At 37.8% G+C, this 20,122-nt stretch overlaps 3 protein-coding genes and 1 long non-coding RNA gene across 6 annotated transcripts in view; all 4 read right to left on the reverse strand.

The window, feature by feature from the left end:
* Nucleotides 1-411: 411 nt before the first annotated feature.
* On the reverse strand, nt 412-8,954 carry LOC103478366 (C-C chemokine receptor type 1-like). Of its 3 annotated transcripts, XM_008432158.2 has the most exons (3): nt 7,265-7,575; nt 3,519-3,577; nt 412-3,434 (listed from the first exon to the last, which is right to left on the reverse strand). In XM_008432158.2, exons 1-3 carry the CDS (start codon nt 7,321-7,323, stop codon nt 2,476-2,478), a joined length of 1,077 nt encoding a protein of 358 aa, XP_008430380.1. In that variant the 5' UTR covers nt 7,324-7,575; the 3' UTR covers nt 412-2,475. The 3 variants fall into 3 exon arrangements, with proteins under 3 accessions (XP_008430380.1, XP_008430378.1, XP_008430377.1); XM_008432156.2 differs by lacking the exon at nt 7,265-7,575 and adding an exon at nt 8,862-8,954 and having other exon boundaries at nt 412-3,577; XM_008432155.2 differs by having other exon boundaries at nt 412-3,577; nt 7,265-7,574.
* A 2,073-nt stretch (nt 8,955-11,027) lies between these two features.
* Nucleotides 11,028-11,646, reverse strand: LOC103478365 (uncharacterized). Its single transcript, XR_535789.1, has 2 exons — nt 11,308-11,646; nt 11,028-11,201 (listed from the first exon to the last, which is right to left on the reverse strand). It is a non-coding gene; the product is annotated as an uncharacterized LOC103478365 (long non-coding RNA).
* A 479-nt stretch (nt 11,647-12,125) lies between these two features.
* LOC103478364 (C-C chemokine receptor type 2) lies at nt 12,126-17,401 on the reverse strand. Its single transcript, XM_008432154.1, has 4 exons — nt 16,401-17,401; nt 13,701-13,831; nt 13,395-13,567; nt 12,126-13,181 (listed from the first exon to the last, which is right to left on the reverse strand). The coding sequence occupies exons 2-4, from the start codon at nt 13,825-13,827 to the stop codon at nt 12,483-12,485; spliced, it is 999 nt and encodes a 332-aa protein (XP_008430376.1). The 5' UTR covers nt 13,828-13,831; nt 16,401-17,401; the 3' UTR covers nt 12,126-12,482.
* Nucleotides 17,402-17,486: 85 nt separating this feature from the next.
* LOC103478363 (C-C chemokine receptor type 5-like) overlaps nt 17,487-20,122 on the reverse strand; it is a 5,096-nt gene continuing 2,460 nt past the window's right edge. Inside the window, exons 2-3 of the mRNA XM_008432152.2 lie at nt 19,632-19,796; nt 17,487-19,544 (exon numbers count right to left, since the gene is read on the reverse strand). Coding sequence (XP_008430374.1) covers nt 18,655-19,544; nt 19,632-19,796 — 1,055 coding nt within the window. The 3' untranslated portion in view covers nt 17,487-18,654. The remainder of the gene's footprint in view (nt 19,545-19,631; nt 19,797-20,122) is intronic.

The following is a 20,122-nucleotide window of genomic DNA, read 5'->3' on the forward strand; positions in this document are numbered from 1 at the left end:
CTGCAGATATTTAATAATGATAGGGATCTCTGCATGAAAGAGACTCCACCACAAGAGACCACAGAATGAAAAGACTACAATCAGTTCTACCAATTCTTTCTGGTGCTATATATATATATATATATATATATATATATATATATATATAAATAATAATAATGACAGGTACCACAAGAAATGGACAAAGTAAAAATACAATCTTTAATGTTTTGATCATAGCTTTTTTTTTATACAAATGTTAAAAAAATAAAGAAAAAACAAGATTTAAGAAATATACATGTACATGTTTAGTACTGTTGTGAAGAGGCTTGCTGCCGTATCTTTCACAGTCTAATTCAAGGCTATAAGCAGCAGCATTATTGACTAAGAGACAAATCACACAATTTATATGTTCGTGTATATTTCGTCATGAAATATAAAGTTTTTTTTTTTTTTCTGAAGGCATTGAACGTTCTGAGACTATTACTTTATCTGCCAGCAACAGGCAGGAAATGCAGGGCGAGAGTAAAGGATGTTGTGGTCAATGCATGATTACTTCTTGTTTGAAAGATCCTTCTTTTTGAAAAAGATAAATATAACTGGGTCTGTTGACGCACAGGTGGTGCATATTAGTGAAAAAAACTATTGCTTCATTAATTATTCATTTTTCTTTTTTGCCATTCCGGAATTAGTCAACTTCGTCCTTTTGTCAGATAGTGAATTGTATTTTTTTTTCTCAAAAGCAACAGCTTCTGTGTATAAAAGCATGCATCAGCAATAAAAATAAAATATATATAAAAAATATAAAAGTTACTCGGTGCTTGCAAAGCCTGAAAAGGTTAAACTCACAGCTTGGTTATATGTTTCCGCTTTCAGGTTGTGGTTTTTTTTTTTTAAGGTAGAGGTGAGGTACAGATCCTCTGCAGAACATGTTTCTGAATCTAGCAGGCTAAGGCTGCAGGTTGCATTAGAGGCTTCATACTGTGCACCAACCTCAAACAAGCAAACCGAGAACTCTATCTCGATCTTTATTTGGAATTTATCTTCTCAGTTTATTTTGCTTACGGATAATTACAGTGAATAATAACAACATGGTTGCTGTACGTGAGACTTTCACACTTATCTCAGGAAGAATATTTTTGAAGTTCAGTTCAAAAATATTTCTGATGTGATGTTTTGCAGACACATGTCATGTTTTCAGTTTCTCAACAATCTGCAATCTGTTCAATAAAATGCATAGCGTAAACACAGGTGCATCACAATAAACTAGAATGTCGTCCAAAAAAAGCTTACAGACAAAACCAGAAACTCTGTTCATCAGAAATTACAAATATTACATCCAATCAAAAAAAAAAAAAAAATTGCTTTGAATCAGAATCAGAAATGTTGCGTTACGGTCTACATGCGTATAGGGAAGACTGCTTACTGGGCAAATAGTGAGCTACTGAAAAACAACACAGGTATAGTATCCCACTAATAATCAATGCAAAAGAAGCTGCCTGTTCAAAGACTGATGCATCAACGCTTATTTGTAGAAAGTCAAGTGGAAAGAAAAACTGTGGTAGGACAAGTAAGCATGGTATCCGCAGCCTCAAATGAATTTAGTAAGAATTTCACGTGAAAATACATTTTACACCTAAATGTAAATGATTGAAGGCCTATGTGTTTCACAAAGTATGTACATTAAAACAGACTTACCCAAGTGATTATATTTAAAATTTTTGCTCTTAAAGTTGATTAATTTCCTATTTTATAGTAACATGTCTGAATGTTTTTGAATAATTTTTGTTTATTACATAATGTCTATGATATGACATTAAATCTAAACTACTACTGTAATGTAAAAGTTTCTTAACTTAAGCAAGTTAACTTTGACCAACCTAAGTTTGCTCTTTTTGGCTCTGATAGTTTAGTGACTTTTCTAACTTTGACACCTTTGTGCTGTATATATTAAGATTTGTAAGGGTTATTGTTTTTAGCCAGCTGTTGGCAGTCCAAATTCAAGAAAATAAATTGTCAATTCTGTAATTCCCCAGAATAAATTAACTGCAAGTGAACAACAATGAAAATGTTTAATCCCTAAAAAAAAGCAGGATTTAGGAGCCCAATTCTTCCAAACCAAATGAACAGCAGAGTTTTTTATTTAAAATGTTGAAATGGAATGGAACGTAAGTATTAAAAATCTGAGCACATAACTTTTTTTTTACAGCTTTACAATGAGATTATAAAATGTAAGACTTTGACAGAAACACTTTTATGGAAGATATTTAAAAATCCTGTACATTAAGAAACACAAGGTTCACTGAAAGACACTGTGCATGGGAAAGTATTACATTCAGTCTAGTCTCTACATATACACCGTCTTTCGTCATAACAAGAAAGCAAGTCAAAGGTACCTCACCGTTAACCTGAAACTAGCATGACCTTATCTGACTTGACATGAACAGTGTCTGTATAAAAGATGCTCATAAAAGGTATTGGCATAAGCAACAGAATTTAAAAGAATTTAGCTGAACCCAGACTAATGCCAGCCCCAGCGTTCCTTTCGTCCACACTGGTAGTTTGCGAGTACACCGAGGTGCCTCTGTCTTGAGGAATGTACAGCTTGATCACCTGGCAGAGGCTGCATGGAGCTCTGTTTATCAGCCTTATGAGTTGCCTCCTGAACTTCTCCCCGACGAAGACATACAGAATGGGATTGAGACAGCTGTGGGAGTATGCAATGACTTCAGTGATCTGTAAAGCCACTGTGATGGCCCTGCTGCTTTCACATGCGGTGTAGACGTGTAGAAGTTCCAGTGCTTTAAAGAAGGAGGCCACGTTGTAAGGAACCCAACAGCAGAAGAAAACGAACACCACTACGACTACCAAACGGATGGCCTGCTTCTTGGAAGACTGGGTTGATAGCAACCTGCAAATGATCTGAGAGTAGCAGAAGCCTAGGATGAAAATTGGGATAAACAGGCCAAGAAAGTTCATTTTCAAGAGACTAAACACTCTCCATGTATGAACGCTGTTGTTGGTTAATTTTTCGGGAAACTCAGGGTAGCAGTACTGAGAACCGTTGCTATTTGTTTGAGTTTTGAGGAAGAGCAGGTCAGGAAAAGAGGCCAAAAAGCCAGCCATCCATGTAATGGCAGCTGCCGCAATGCCAAAGGTGCGTGTGCGTGCTTTGAGGGCATAAACTGCATGCACTATGGCCAGGTAACGATCGATGCTCATCAGACAGATGAAAAAGATCCCACAGTAAAAAGTAATGTGATAAATGCCTAGGACCATCTTGCACATAGCATCTCCAAACTGCCACTGGTCTCTGGCTTGGTGGGCGAGGAAGGGAAGAGAGCACACCATCAGAAGGTCAGCGACGGCCAAGTTGACAAGGCACACATCAGTCATGCTACGGAGTCTAACCCCGCAAGCGATGACCCAGATTACTAAAGAGTTTCCAAGGAGACCTAAGAGGAAGAAAATGACATAGAGGGGTGGAAGAAAGTAAGCCCCGTGTCGCACATAAATGCACGTTCCATAGTCTTCGTCACCTTCTGGATAGTCATATTCAAATGTGGTGATTTCAGTAAAGGGCATAGAAGAATTATACCTAGAAGGAAAGAGAGAAACAAAGATAAATGATTAGTATTGTCAAAATATTTCATTTTCACACTGCTCAGGTTTTCCTGAATACTGATTTTCTTCAAAGCTTGACCTGCCGATTTAGATTGATCCCATTTTTTTCTCCCGGTTAAATATAATACAGAACAGAGAAAGAAATGTGCTGCACCTTCTTTGAAATTGTTAGCCGTCATTCAAACAGCAAATGAAGTCATTACTAGACCATCACCATCTATCCCTCGTCAGTGCCTGACTCAAAACAGACTAGGCTACAAAGTACATGTTGATGTTCTTTACAAATAGCAATTTTAAAAGAACAAAAAAAAATGCTAAATTTAAAAGAACTGGCTGTTGTACTTGAAAACAATGTTCATCATCCTCAGGTTGTGCTGGAATAAACTTTAGTGTTTACCCAAAGTGCAAAATAACCAATAAGTCTGTGGCAACTGTTTGTGTACGACTGCACATGCAACTAATCGGACTGTGTGCTCTTTCTGACCTTCAGTGAGTCCATATTGGAACAGTCCTCTAGAAATGACTATTAAAGAAATGATCTCCATTTCCACAATTTGTCTCCCATTATTTTGTGTAGTCAAGTCCATGTTAATGGAGCTCTCGTTAACCAAGTCTCGTCATAGACGAGACTGTTAGATGTTAGATGGCGTTCTAACTAAAACTCTGAGGTTTTAATGTTTTTATCTTTTTTGTTTTTATTTGTTTTAATCTTTTTCAAAATCTTTTTCTCTTTCTCACTGTTTATTCAATGTCACATGGTGTTTTTATTTTAATTATGTAAAGCACTTTGAAATGCCTTGCTGCTGAAATGTGCTATACAAATAAAATTTGATTGATTGATTGATAGAGTATTTTTCAATGCCTATGGTTTTGGACAGTGCCACACCTCATCTGAAGAAGCCCAGTTGTTAGATTACTGTGTTGTGAAGCTGAATTTTTCCTCATTAAAAACTCACTTTGATGTAAACGTATGCTTTGTAAAATCAAACAAAAATCTTTTATTTCAAGATGAGTTCCCAAGCCGCATTACAAAGGGGTCCACCATGCTCTCTACACTCAGCTTCTCGTCCATATCATATCAACCTGACAACTGCAGAGTCATCCGAGTATTTTATTTATTTTTTTTTTTTTACAGATGATAGGACTCTGACTTGTACTGAAAGTCTGACTGAAAAACACCAAAGTGAGTACAGCCCCCTGTTGTACTCCTGAGCCGCTGACCACTTAGACACACAAACAGTTTAGTGACTGAACGGTTTGTATGTCTAAGTTGGGGGTTGACTCTCAAACAGACTAAACAACCCCCCACACCAACATTCATATGTTTATAAGGCAGTCATTTTAACACTGGGAACATCAATCCGTGTCTTCTTCTGGAGTTTCTTTCGCAGTACACCAATCATCCCTTCAACATGCCACGCCGCGCGAGTTTCACGTTGACCGTCTGTCTAGTCACGATTGCATAATTTAAGCTGAATAATTTAGAGATCAAGCTAGTCAAGTTGGTGTATTTTTTCCATGTTTTCATTTTGATATTTAATATTTCTCTACTTGAGGCATCTCCAGGGGTTCCAGCTGGACCACTCCAAAATGTTACTGCCAGGCGGGAGGAATACATTTTTGAAATTAAATCTGACAGGGGTATGAATAATTTAGTGGATGTAAAACAAATCCGCACACAACACAGGATAAATCATTTTGAGACTTTTTCTACCTTTAATTTATATTCCCCGTACAGTTCAACGTAGAAATGAACAAGCAGTTAGAGAGGAAAACACTAATAGTAATAATAAGAATAAGAATAGACAATAAGAGCTTGGTTACATATATCTGTGCTCATGTTTTATGAATCGCCTAACTCATTTCCAGCATTCAGTCTGCTCGATACTTGTTGTTGACATCAGATTGTGTGGAGATCCACACCCATTTTCAGGTCAGCCCATAAATAGCGGAGCTTTCTGGTTGGGTCATTTATAAAGTTTTCTTCAAACTGACATTTATTTAGAACTATTCAAAACTCAAGATAAAGTTCCAGTTTATCTGAAGAATAGCAACAGCAGAGCATCGTACTTTTTTTCACTGTGAGTTGAGAGTTGGTTTTTGTGACTCTGGATCAAAATGTCACTTTTAGTAATGTCACTGCTTTCATTATTGGTTACTGTATTCACTCTGCGTATCTAATTCTGAGATTTTTTTTTCTTCTCCTGACTGTTACCTTTACGTAGGTTATCCCTTTCATCCTTTGCAACCTCTTTGTATGGTGAAGTCTTTCTATTTTTACTTTGTTTACGATCTGCAGCTTCTGATCAGTTTCTATCACATAACTCTGCTCTCTCCAGGATCCATGTTAAGGTTTGTGGTCTTCTTGGTGTAGAGACAATAACTTATATGTCTTTCTGACTTGCTTCACTTGCAGTACGTCCTTTAGGTTAGCTGATCTGATCTGTATTTACTTGTTGTCCTTCATACCAGATGTAGTGGAATGCGTTTACACAACAAGCCTCCAATTATCTTCAACCACCTCTGAGATTTTTAAGAAACAGCTTGGAATGTGTCTGCTTACAAAGGCGTTCCTAATTCCTTCTGCATTGCAATTTGTTTCTTTACAGCACTTGTGTTGTTTATATTGCATATATGCATGTATTTTAAATTGTAAAAAGAGGTGTAAATAAACTGGACTCGTGTTTACACGATAAAGCATGCAAATGAGGAAATTCTGGGAAAAACTTTAGAGTAGCTCATATCTATTTCAGATTCTTAATCAGATTCTCAATAACAGATGGCCTGACTGTACCTAAGATGACTCTCAAACCCGGAATGAATCAACAAAGTATTTGTTTAAGGTGGTGCACGCTTGTGGAGCCAGCTTATAGGAAGGTTTTTTATTTATTTATTTTTATTTTCTATGTTTTAACAGTTTTGCCTGTTGTTCAGCTGAATAATAAAGAAGACATGTTAAAATAAAAGCCATAAAAAGCTTGGAAACGTACTTTTCCTGGTCTCATTTTCCGTGGTAAAGAATAATATTTTAACAGGGTGTGTTCAAACCTCATTTGACATGAACTGCAACAACCCCACAGTTTGAGAATAAATGCTTTCAACACATTGAAACATTTTTAGACATGTCAAATTGTGGTTGTTTCCCTGCGAGTTCCGTTGAAGGTCTCTACAGCTGAAAACACAGCTGTTGTTTTTAAGATTAAAAGGGACCTGGCTGCAAACTTTTCGGTCTACATGTATCTGCCCCCATTTTTAAGTTCTTTTTATATACTGTAAAATATAAAGATACAACAGTCCTGTGGTTATTCCTCCCTTTAACAGACCAATCCTGCTTGGGAGTTGTTTTGTTTTGTTGTTTTTTTTTATTATTATTTCTACATATGTAGCCAAATATGCAAATACAACACAGAACGCACAACCTCGGTCAGAGAAGGAGTTACAAATCTTATCACCAAAATAAAGTTGCGAAAGTATATATCATAAAAACTTAGACGCAGCTGAACTGAAACTAAACTGCAAGTACCAGTAAACATCTTCCTGAACTGAAAGTAGATAGGCCGAAGGCTAGCAGAGTCCAGTTAGCTTTAGAGACGTCAGTGCTTTAAAGACCGTTGCTAAAAACACATGCAATAAAACGTGCAGCTTTACATTATTTTCTTACCCAGGTGAGTCTGTAGTAGAGAGAGTAAAAGTGAAAGCTGTCACAGCTGGGGTATTCATCTGTTCAGCTGACAAAAAGGGTTCCACGACCCAGTTTCTGAGGAAGAAAACCGCCGATCACACTTTCAATAAGAATCCCATCTGAACGCCCACAGGCTGCAAGCCAAAAGCAGACGCCTTGGATCAAATGTCTCTCGAGGGATTTGTTCTAGTTTTTTTTCTCTCTCTCTTTGATTTAAATCTAAAACTGTGCTACTTCTGCACAGAATCAAGAACTGAAACAAAAATTAGGACCTTTGCGAAATAGATGTCTGCTTTATTGTGCTTCGCAAACATTCTTTAAATGTCACGTTTCCTGACAAGAAAAAGTCACAAATCAGAAATAACATTGACTATAAATATTTTATGATAAAAAATAAAAATAAAAATGCGCATCTGTGGTTAGACAGACCGCACAGGGATAAGAAAAGCGGTTAAAGATAAAAATCTTTAACCAAACACAAATGAGGTTAAACCATCTACAATATACTGATTTTTTTAATACAATGAAGGTAAGTTGTTTTTAGTTGAAATAGTAAATAAATAAATAAACCACAAACAATCGTGCTTGACAAATGAAGATTTTTTTTCTTTTCTTTTACAGTGACTCAGATCTGGAACCACATCACGGCAGGGATCACTTCATTTTACTACTTGCCGATGATTATCTCACGAGAACGCAGGTAAGTGAAAAATATCAAAATAACTCATATGGGTTCGTTTTTATGCATTTTGCTCAATGGTTTCTTATAAGCATACTCAGGTTTGAAAGAAAAATGAATAATGATGGCAGAGGAATTGGTGTGGTTATAAACCCTGGTTGATTTAGACTGAAAGTAATCTTAATTTGACCAACATGTTTGTTCTTACTCCAAGTAAAATGAGCATTTAAGAGTGATTCGGCATTGCCCCGATTTAAATGTGAGATTGTGAAAGGAGGTAAATATCATGGAATGTGCAGGAAGTATTTTTTTTGGTACATTCAAAGATGAATGGACCAACATACCAATGGAGATATGGGAAAAACCTTAGCACAAATTAAGGTAAAAGACAATGAAGGCAAAGATAATTATTGAAAAGAAAATGATCTTCTCTCAACACACAATTTTTCTTGCACTGTAAATAAAAATGAAAATATCTGTACGGGTTTATGCTTAATATATGTATACAAAAGAAAAAAAAATATATATATATATAAAGCTACCCTGTTTAAAATAGCTTATGCAGATGCACATTATCAGTATTGTTTCTGGTTAAATTAAAAATAATTGTAAATCTAAATCTGCGCAGTTTGTTTACTATAATGTATCAAAGGTTAAAAATAGCAGTGTACATCCTGCATGTTCTTTAGTACCTTTCGGTGAAAATAATAATAATAATAGTAATACAAAACAACTATTATTTTGACTGTGTGACTACAAGTAAATACTGTACAAGTCAAACAATGGGAAAAATCATATAAGAGTAAAATCCAGCGACACTATAAATTTTTTACTGCATATTTTTGCATTAAAACTATATGTTTACAACTTGTGCATACAAATTGAACAGAGACCTACCCATCAGTGGTATCAGAAACATCACTTGAATTCATTTTGCTTCCAGAAATGAAGTAATCGGTAATATTAAAAGCGTCTCAGCTGTGTATCCGATATGATCAGTCAGCCAGTATGAATGTGCGAAATGGTTGATACACCTCTCAAAGCGCTCCCCTCCCCCTAAACCAGAGTGGCAGGTGGGCCTGCATATAAATGATATGGTTAAGTACTTCCTCAGTGAGCTTTTGAAACTTTAAAACAAAAACCCACACAGAGCCGCAAGTCCACATATGCTCGCTTAAATACATAGTGACTTTGACCAAATCCTGCAGATGCATGTATGGAAGGTTGCAGGGCATGATGGGTTTTACTTGTTTTGCACAAGAGTGATGCTACCGAAATAGACAGTGCTGCAGTCTGTACAAGTAGTTTCAAAACATGGCTGCTTGTAGGAAATAAATATCTTAAGCTGAATAGGAAGTTGTACTCTTTCAAGTTGAGGAACAAATTATGCTTTTTTGCAAATGCAAAAAATGTCACTGTAAGACTCAACCTTCAGACGCAATTAAATTTATTATGCGGGCTGACTCTCTGGTTGGCTTGTAGGTATGACACACACAGACACACACTGCAAATCATGACAAGATGAAAATGGAAATATCACCCGAAGGTGACTCGATGTCCTGTGGAATTCTCACCTATCACACAACAAGCACGCGCTATACCACATTGTCTTCTTTCTAGGTTACTGTGAATGATATATTGCATTGCCCTCATTGTAACCATCACTTCAGATAGCGTAACCATAACCTTAACCTTGTTTCCTCACCTTAACAATCACACCAAGATCCGAGCCTCAAAAAAACCTTTTAAAAAAGTCACACCAACCATTCTGCGGTATCCAGAAAATCTGAAATACACATCAAAGGTGGGCTACTGTGAGGCTAAAACGGTGACAGCTTGCATTGACATCCAAAGAGAGATTTGGCATTGGAAAACCAAACACTGAAAAATGAAACATTTGACATTTCAGAACTGAGAAACTTTCATTTTATGATACATGTTTATTTCCTGAGGAGACAAGCTTTCACTGTCACGGCTCAGTTCTTTTTGACATGTTGTAGCTGCATGCTGTCACCGTTTTGACATTGTGGGGCGTTGTTAATCAGACAGCTCCTGTTGTTGCACGCCTCTTTTATAGTGGCTAAAGTGAGCTCTGATTTCCCGCTTTGGACTATCACTCTTCAATTAGTTTATTTTAAAACTAAAACTGGATCACTTGCCTGTTCATCCCTCCTCTACTCTAAGATTTATGTTACCACCCACGGTGTTTGTGGAAGGTTTTGATTCCAATTTTATCATTAACAAAAATAAATGAATAAAGAAATACTCAAAATATGTTTAGATCCCATTTTTTTCGTAACTCTTGGTTATCGGGATTCTTTTTCTATCAAAAAATATTGTTTTAATATTTCAGTGTGGGGTTCAGCAACGTTTTTTTTTCTCCAACTTTCACCACATTTTTAATTTGCAAAAAATAAAATGCGCCTTAAGAGAATGACATAAAATTGATTGATTATTTGACCGTCACAGAGAACTATTAGAACATTTCTCTTGAATAAATCTATTGTGTTTATTGACTTTAAAATATGATTAACTAGAATACTGTATGGTGTTAAGGTCAGATTTGACCTCAGTGTTTACTTCAGGAAAAATACTGCTTTCTCGTACTTTGTAAATACAAATACAAATGCGAAAAGCATCAGACATACTGTAGCAGTACCCTTTTTTAGTGACAATGGAATAAACAAATAAAAGCATCTATTGAGGTCACAATTCTTCTCAGAGTGAATCTTGTGACCAAAGGGATCATTTTGACATCCACAGCAGCTTTCCTACCCTGTATGTCAGGAGGTTTCTAACCTTGGAGCTGAAGATTTCAGTAGGAATGGGATCAATTTGTGCACCAGTGAAATCTTCATCAGATGTGTTGGTTTTCTGGTTGATAGTCAACATCATTGTCTTCCTCAGAGAACACATAATCTGAATCACTATGCTGCTTTGTTCCCTATGTCACTTTTTTTCTTTTTTTTATCATTCTCTGATTATTAAGGGCCTTACATATGAGAAAGAGAATTGTACATTTTATTCTGTATTTCACAGGGAACCAATGAAGGGAAGCTGAAATAGGAGAAATATAATCTCTCTTTTTAATTTTCATCAGAACTGCCACTGCAGCGTTTTGGATCAGCTGGTGGCTTTCAGCTGCATTTTGTGGACTTCCTGGTAGTAAAGAATCACATTAGTCCAGCCTTCCAGCCTTCTGCTTTGTTTTCAGTGTCACTCCTGGACAGGATATCTCTAGAGATGACAGAAAGGAAAAGCGATGGAATATTAAAATATAATGAATGTTCAAAAATAACACAGATTTTTTAATTATGATTTCTAAGTATTTACTGAACGGTACCTTATTGATTTCTCCATTATGAATGCTATGGGAACTGTATGACAATCGTGAAATGATCCACAATTTCTTTGTTTTGTGCTGTTTTCATTATAGAAGCATTTTCATCAGTCCACTGAACAATTTCATTAATACCATTGATGCAGCCCTGAGTTGTCTAAAATCTCAACTAAAGTAAGTAAAACTTTATCACCTGAGTTTTTAGTATGTGTTGATTTGATATGTTTCCATGACAATCGTCAAAGTGCAGTGTCCTTACTCAAAAACCCTCCAATATGGCTGAAACAAAACAACCAAAGGAGAGGGTGCAGAAATTCTGCCTCGATATTAAAAAAAATATATTGTCAGTTATTGCTTGATAGCAGTTGTTTGTTGCCATGGTGACATGATTTAGGAGTCAATTACTTTGTCATACAATATTAAGTTGGCTTGAATGAATTTTACCCCTGAGAAATTAGAGAAAAAACAACAAATCTTTGAATGATTACGAAGTACTTGAAATCTTTTGAAACAGGTAACTTGTTGGTTAATCTAAAACTTGAGATGTGAGATGTGCAATAGTCGAAGATTTTGGAAAAGTTTGAACTACATTTATGACGCAGAAAGAGTTTGTCAAACGCATATCAAGATCTTAAGAGACTGTGTGGGTGGAAGGAATTTGACATTTATTGAAAAGGAAGCTGATAAAAAACACCAGTAACACAATTTAATACATTTTGGTATTCACAAACAGCGCTATTTATAAAAAATGAAAAAGCATTTTCACCTAAAATTAATAATATTCTTGTACATTTTAAACCATATACATTTTAAACATACATATATATATATATAAAAATAAATGATTAAGTTTTTTTTATCTACAATTGTACTTCTTGTTAAATGCTGAACAGAACGACAGAAAGGCATAGGTTGGTTGGAGTTTGCATTTAAATGTTTCAGGTAATTCTTGCACACTTTCCGAATGAGTCATCCCCTCACATGTGACAAGGAAGAACTTGATACTTGCGTTAAAACCTTTGCGAGCCGAAACCGCGTGCCCTCCCACTCCGCCATAACCACTGCCACCATGCTGTCTTACACACACACATGCATGCATCTTTATCTATTTAGTCTCTTGGTGCAGAGAAACAGAAAAGCACCGCACATCCCGCCTCAATCACAACGATGACCCAGTTTCAATATTCTGATCGTACAGGTGTGTTGGAGGTCTCGTTGTCTGTGGTTTGGCTGGTGGTCTGGTAATGCCAACGGAAATACTTGGAAAGCACTTTGGCCAACGTCTTCCTGAACTTCTCCCCGACGAATGCGTAGATGACTGGATTTACGCAGCAGTGAGACAGAGCGATGATCTCAGCAAAGGCCATGGCTGAATCGATGGCCTGTGACGACTCGCAGTTGTTTAGGGATTCAGACATCATTTGCAGTGTCTTCAGGAAGACTACGATGTTGTAGGGCACCCAGCACAGCACAAACAGACACACCACAGTGAAAATCAACTTGATCGCTTTGTCCCTTTTGGAGTTCCTGGATTTGGAGACCACTACGAGGATGTTCACGTAGCAAAAAAGAATGACAGGAAGACAGACAAAAAGGGCCACCGCATTCTCTGTGAAATTTCGCTGCATTTTCCACGACTCCTTGGTTTCCTCCGGGTAGATGGGATGGCACTGGAAGCTGTCATTGTCCGGCGACTCTAAGCTGGCAAAGACCATTTGGGGAGTTGCCAAGACCACAGACGTGACCCAGGTGGTGAAGCTGGCGATGAGTCCGTAGCGAAGGGTCCGTTTTCGCATGGCTGCCACAGCGTGGACGATGGCGAGGTAGCGGTCCACGCTCATCATGGTCACAAAGAACGTCCCGCTGTAGAAACCCAACTATTTGGAGGGGCAGAAAGGAAGTGCAGTGAGAACAGGATGTGACAGAATATGAAGCAAAACTGGTTAGACGTTCTGTAATTTACTTAGGGGGTGTTTCGTTGTCTTTTGGATATACATTTAAATTGTTACCATTAAAAAAAGCTCTAGTTTCTGAGATTTTTTTACATTTTCTGAATTAAAAAAAATAAAAAAATAGAGAAATTATCTCACTTGATAAAATCCTGTAGCCAGTTTGCAGGATGGAAGGCTCTGGGCGATGTGGACCCAGACAGGCAGAGACACAGCCACTAAAAGGTCCGACAGGACCAAGTTTAGGAGGAACACGTCAGTCATAGTCCTTATCTTTGTGTACCGGAGGAGAACCCAGAGAACGATCCCGTTTCCTGTGAAACAAAGTGCAATAAAATGTCTTAACTTTTTAAGGTTAGACAATAAAAATCAAACAGATACAGTATGTCTATCTAAGATATCGTATTCAGGTTTTTTTAGGCTAGACTTTTGTGTGTGTGATCTTACCCATAAGGCCCACACAGAACAAGATGTAGTAAAGAACAGGGATGAGCATAGACCCACTGGTGGAGACCCAACTTGTTTCATTGCAGCCAGGATCATAGTCATAAAATTCATACTCCGTTGCGTTCATAGTGCTGTGTGAGACGGAACAGAAGCTTCGTCAATAAGACAATGAACAGATAATGAAAGATAAAACCCAATCATATTCCTTAACTTAAAAACGATAAACTGTGAAGTGTTTACCTCCTTAAAGTTTATGTTTTCTTTTTGCATTTTGTCAGACATAAATGTTTTAGATGTGAATATCAGACAATAAGAACCCAAATAAATACCACGGTCACTTTCAAATGATGATTTTATTTTTTTAAAAAGAAGCTATCCTGAATAACGCGGTAATATATGAAAAAGAATTTATACAATCAATATAATTATTAATTTCCTTTCTTTTAAATTGACCTTGGTTTCACTAGTCACACACTTGACTAGTGATTACTGACATTGCCATAAAATTAGGAAATGATTCAGCCAGAGCATGCCATGTGAAAAGAAATAGGCTGAACGATCTCAAAAAGCATCTGGTCTTGAAAAAATTCAAGAGCACATAAGAGAAAAAAGTTATTGATATATGCTTATCAATAAAGGGTTAGAGGTCCTGTGGTGGCTCCGGGGCAAAGCACGACCCACGAACGGAGGCCTTAGTCCTCAAGGCGGTAGTCACAGGTTCGGTTCCCAGCCTGACGACATTTGCCGCATGTCTTCCCTCTCTCTCTCTTTACCCTGTTTCCTGTCAAACAACTTTCAAATAAAAGCCACTATAGCCAACAAAACCTTTAAATGATAAAGGGTTAGATTCCCCTTTGCAAGGCTTTGGGATTCCAGCAAAATGGGGAACAAAAAAACATTTTATTGCTCATTGGCAGTTCATCTAGAAGGTCATAATATAACCTTGAACTACATTTGAAGGACTGCAGACATCACCTGCATCAGTTCAAGTACGTTTATGGTTCAAGTATAAGAAAGGAAAGATGCCATGGCAGAGTTCCAAGGCAAGAGCCTCTGCTAAGTTAAAAGGGCATTTACCAAGAAACATCTTGATGATTTGTGAAAACTTTTGTGAATGACTCCTAAAGTAAAATAATAATAATAATAATAATAATAAAATCTGTTCTGGAGAGCCTTTGTCAAACTTTTAACTTAAATCTGATTGAGATGCTGTGGCATGACCTTAAACAGGACATTCATGTTTGAAAACACTTCATTTTAGCTGAATCAAAAATAATTCAACAGAGAAGAGTGGGTCCAGATGTAAGATTTATTTCCAGTTATCAACTCTTGTTGCTGTCAAGGGCGGTGAAAGAAGCCACCGTTGGCTTGGTTTTGCAGCTAGTAAAATCGGTCAATTGGTTTTGCAGCAAGTAAAATTGTTTGATAATCTAAAAGATTTAAGTGGCACAAAAAAGCAAATTCTGAAAAACAGATGTAAGAGCAAATAATGTTTTCAGGGCACTGTATGCAGTTTTTGATATTCAAACTCCTCATTTATCTCTGAAAAATTTTCAAATTTGAATTTATAATGAACAGCAAAGCTACCATTATAGCTGATACACCAACTAAACATTTATAATGAACAGCAAACAGCATATTGGATACATGCAATTCAGATGTTACCATTTTTTCTTCATTTTAGTGAAAAACATTTTTTCAGTGCGCAACATCTGCCGCTTCCTGTCACCTAACATCCCAGTTTAGTTAAGCCTTCTCTCAAACAAAGAGAATTTACATCAGACATACTGAACAGAGTTTGCACTTTTGTGGTCAAAAGGTAAACAAACAGGCATTTTTATCGTATTGAGTCTCTATGATATTAATAATTGGAATATACTTTCATAGCAAGCCAAAGTGGACAAAATATCCAAACATAATTTTGTACATCTGTACTTACTTTCCCAATGGGTCATTTGACTCCTGATACTCCTGTCTTGTGATATAAAAAAAATATATAAAACTAATTATCTTTGAGTTTTCTGTTAAAATTCCTCTCAGAAATCTTCAACAAACAACCAGTGGAGACAGCATGCCTCTCCGTTTCACAGAACACCACGTTCTTCCACCACGAGGACTGGACGCCGTACAGGCTGACACTGAGCTGGGGGGTAATTTGTATAAGTGTTTTTGGACTTTTCTGCCCTTTTCAGCTGAACTTCAGATACCATCATCATTTCATGAGTCACACTGGAAAGGCCTATCCAGCAACACTTTTTAGAAGTCGGGTCAGCGATTGTATAAATCTGAAACAAATTCACTGTATCACTGAATCTCTTCTAGAGATTCCTACTCCCCTGAATGAGTTATAGTTACAGAAACACATGTGTAGCACAAACTTCCTACTGTTGTGACCATAATCAAAATCATGTGATCTTATAAACCACATCTCAGACATTTTTCTTTCACTGTCAACATACCCTGAACCACTCGCTTTGACACTTATGCCGACCCTCACTTCCTGTGGCTGACTTTGCTTACGCGAAAACACATGCGCGCGAGCGCACACACTCACACACATGCACACAGGTAGGCAGCTCAGCCACAAGTGCACGCATTATCAACAACTACGCTATGTGTTCAAGGTGTAGGAGGTGGACGAGAAGAAAGTGTTCCAAATGGCAACTAAAAGTTTAGAAATTGAGATGTTGAGGCACTTACCACACCGGCTGCCAAAGTCACTGCTACTGAGCTGCGCGTGTGTGTGTTGCTGAGCTGCGCATCAAGATTTCATTGTCATCCTGCCACTTGCTTGCAGAGTTTTTGTGACAAATCCTGCAGCAAGGCTCATTTCTGGTAACGTGAACTCTGGGTTTTGTTGTTTCCTCTGCATCGTGTTAAACCTGCACAGAGGTGTCAGTGCGGTATTCTGAGAATTCTCCCTTGATGTGTACAGAAAGAGTTGGAGGGGGCGGAAATGTCTGCTCATGGGGAGCTTTGCTGTTTTCTTTACTCATATCAGAGAGATCTTTGAAGGGTGTTCTCTTCAATCTTTATTCCAAAACAGCAAGCTTTTCTTTCAGATTATCGCCATTGACAGGGATTTGCAGAAATTAACAGTCTTACTATGCAAAAGTTATACCATGTCTCCAGTAATGCCTGAACCTTTTCAAATTTTTTAAATCTTTGTAACCCCAAATTTGTATGTATTTTATTTGGATTTTGCTTGAAAGTCAACACAAACCTTAAATTGAGAGGCAGCCAAAAGGTCAACGGTATCTCCTGAGTAGCTGCAGACAGCCGTAGCTTGGGAGGGTAAATCTACTACTAGCTGGATGCGCCACAAATTTGGCTTTTCACAAAGATTGGCTTGAAGAAAGTGATCATTGAAGGAAAGCCACAAGAAGCAGTTTCTGTATTTTGCCACAAAGCATGTAGGGCTCAATATTGATTAGATGAGACCAAAACTGAACCTTTAGGTCTACATGCATAACACTATGCCGAGACGAAGCTGCTCTTTAGCAGATGCAGGGAACATGGCCAGACCTCTTTGGAAGGTGGATGGAGCTACATATTAGCCAAGCCTGAAAGAAAACATGCTAGAGGCTGCAAAAGCTTTGAGACTGGCGGACGAAAAACACCTTCAAGAAGGAACAGTGCCTCTATCTTGTACTCTTCTGATTGATATTTATGCTCTGTCAGATAAAATCAGAACATGTGCTGAGGTTTGCAGTTATAATGTGACAAAATCAATCAAATCAATCACATTTTATTTGGACAGCATCTTTCAGCAACAAGGCATTTCAAAGTACTTTACATCGTCAAAAAAACAAAAGTACAAGGTTGTGGAACACACAGTCAACAATCGAAACATTACATTTTGTCGTTGTTACACATCAGAATGTCGATTAATGTTTCATTGATTATGTTTTCAAAGAAAATAACTTCAGTTTTGTTTCCATTCGACTGAAGAAAGTTTTGGCACATCCACACATTTATCTGTACTAAGGATTTGTTCAGCGCTTGGATGGGTTCAGAGTCACCTGGTGACATTGTAATGTAGAGCTGTGTATCACATAGTTACAGTAGATAATCGTATTTCCTGTTATAAGCTGAGCTACTTGAAGCACATATTGTGAGCAAAATAAAGAAAATATATGTACACCAAAAAATATCCTGCCATACCTTGTCTTGCGAGAGACTCACTCGGTACATGCCTCTTCTCTCGGTTTTACCATCTACACCAATATATGAAAGTAGCTAACACGATGCAAAAGCTCGCAGATTTTGCTAATCTGGCAGATAAAAGGAGAAAAAAGTCCCACTTGCCTTCCAGTCTTCAGATGAGCAATACTCCTACAAAGCAGACTGCCACATCAACTGAGAGAAAGATCACATACTACCTCAAACATTCTCAAGTGAAAAGTTGACAGATTTGAAAACTGGAAAGTAATTTTATTATAAAAAAGCAGAACATATTACAGCAGACAGGATAACAATACAACTCTTTTTGATAACTTTTGAAAAATGTCCTACAAATTGTTCAACTGCACAGTAAGCAAAATTTTTTCAATGAATGCAAAACACCGTGCAGGGCAGGATGCAAAAGCTCTCTGCTGGAAGACATTTTTTTTATTTATTTTTTTATTATTGTTATTATTTAGCATCAGTTCACAAAGGTGTGAGGAAGAAATAACAAAACGGTGTTATCTGAAGTGACTGTGAAGATCTTTGTGGTTGCAAGCCGTTACAAACTGTAAAGTTGGCCTGATACCCTTTCTGCATCCAACGTCATGAGGAGGAAGTGTCTTGATTAAAACAAAACACAAAGGGTTCAAAGGATGTACAGAGATTGCATTTAAGAGTCGATACTGATGAATGTTGTCGTCTTAATGATAAAACCACATCAAGGACACCAAGTGGCCTGGAGTGCCTCATTAGTCTCTACCAACATCCAAATGTCCACTTGTAGCTCCTACATGATGACAGTGGAGGTGACAGAGGATTTGGACACAACTGAACTTCTCCTGAATGAGCTCTCCGTGAAACTCACTGGGCCAGGTGCCCATTTCTTCAGCAACTGCATGGCTCGTCTCATGAACTTTTGCCCCACGAAGGCGTATATGATGGGGTTCAGGCAGCAGTGTGTGTACGCGATTGCCTCGGACACTGTGATCGACACCTTGATGCTCGTCTCCACGCTGCAGCCGCTGGCTAGTAGGTCTATGGAATACAGGAACTTCAAGAAGCGGGAAATGTGATACGGCGCCCAGAACAGGAAGAAGACGATCATTATGGAGATGATGAGCTTGACGATTCTGTGCCTTTTGGCCGTCCTCATTTTCACCAGAGTGGGGATTATCCTCGAGTAGCAAGCCACCATCACCAGCATGGGAATCACGAGACCGAGAATATTTGTAGCAAACAGATCGTAGTAGACCCAGCCTTCACTGTCCGGTCCGTAAAAACAGCTGACTGTTTCGCCGTCATTTTCTAACTTTGTAAAGACGAAGGTTGGCAGAGACACGCAGACACTCATGATCCAAATCAACACAATCAGAGAAAAGCACGTCTTTGTTGTGCGATACCGTGCCACCTTGTGAGCGTACATGATAACCATGTAGCGGTCCAGCGTCATGACAACCATGAAGAAGATGCTGCTGAAGAAGCCGGTGGTGTGGGAGCAGGACAGGAAACGACACATGAAGTCACCGAAGGTCCACTTGCCAACCATAGCATAGTGACTGTAGAATGGGAGCGTGAGGAGGAAGATGAGATCAGAGAAGGCCAGGTTGAAGAGACACATGTCAGTCATGTTGGTCTGGTTGCGGTGTTTCACTAGGACACAGACGACCAGGCCGTTTCCTTTCAAACAGAAAGAGATCAGCGTGTTAGTTACTGGCAGAATTGTTTGTAGTAGGAGTGTCTTTGGAGCTTTATTTATACACTTACCTAAGAAGCCCAGGATGAACACCAAAGTGTAGATGGTCACCAGAAACCCCTTACTAAATGTCCTGATATCATCCTGCTCACATACAAAGGAGGTTTGGTTGTTATCGTAGTCGTAATAGCTTGAATAATCATCCGTCATGGATGTGAGGGGCTCTTCAGTGCTATCTGCAAACAGAGATTTTTGATTAAACATCAATCTCAATGTCAGCTCATTCAAAAGTTCTTGCAAGAATATTCATAAATCTTCTTTCTAAATTGAAAACCAGCTTCCAAGAGAAGCTGGTTTTCAATTTAAAGAAACAAAATATGTGGAGTGTATTAGCATCCTCAACTAATAGTTGTCCTGTCAGCTTATCCTCCAACCTGTGCCATACATTTCTACTAAATTCTTCTAAATTAAGAAATTTGCAATGTGTTGTCAATTGTGGTACTTTTTTGCAGATGCTTGACCAAATTACTTTAAGAATTCTCCAATCTGCTTTTATAATTTA

This window comes from Poecilia reticulata, linkage group LG16, assembly GCF_000633615.1.
Source record: "Poecilia reticulata strain Guanapo linkage group LG16, Guppy_female_1.0+MT, whole genome shotgun sequence".
Lineage (NCBI taxonomy): Eukaryota > Metazoa > Chordata > Actinopteri > Cyprinodontiformes > Poeciliidae > Poecilia > Poecilia reticulata.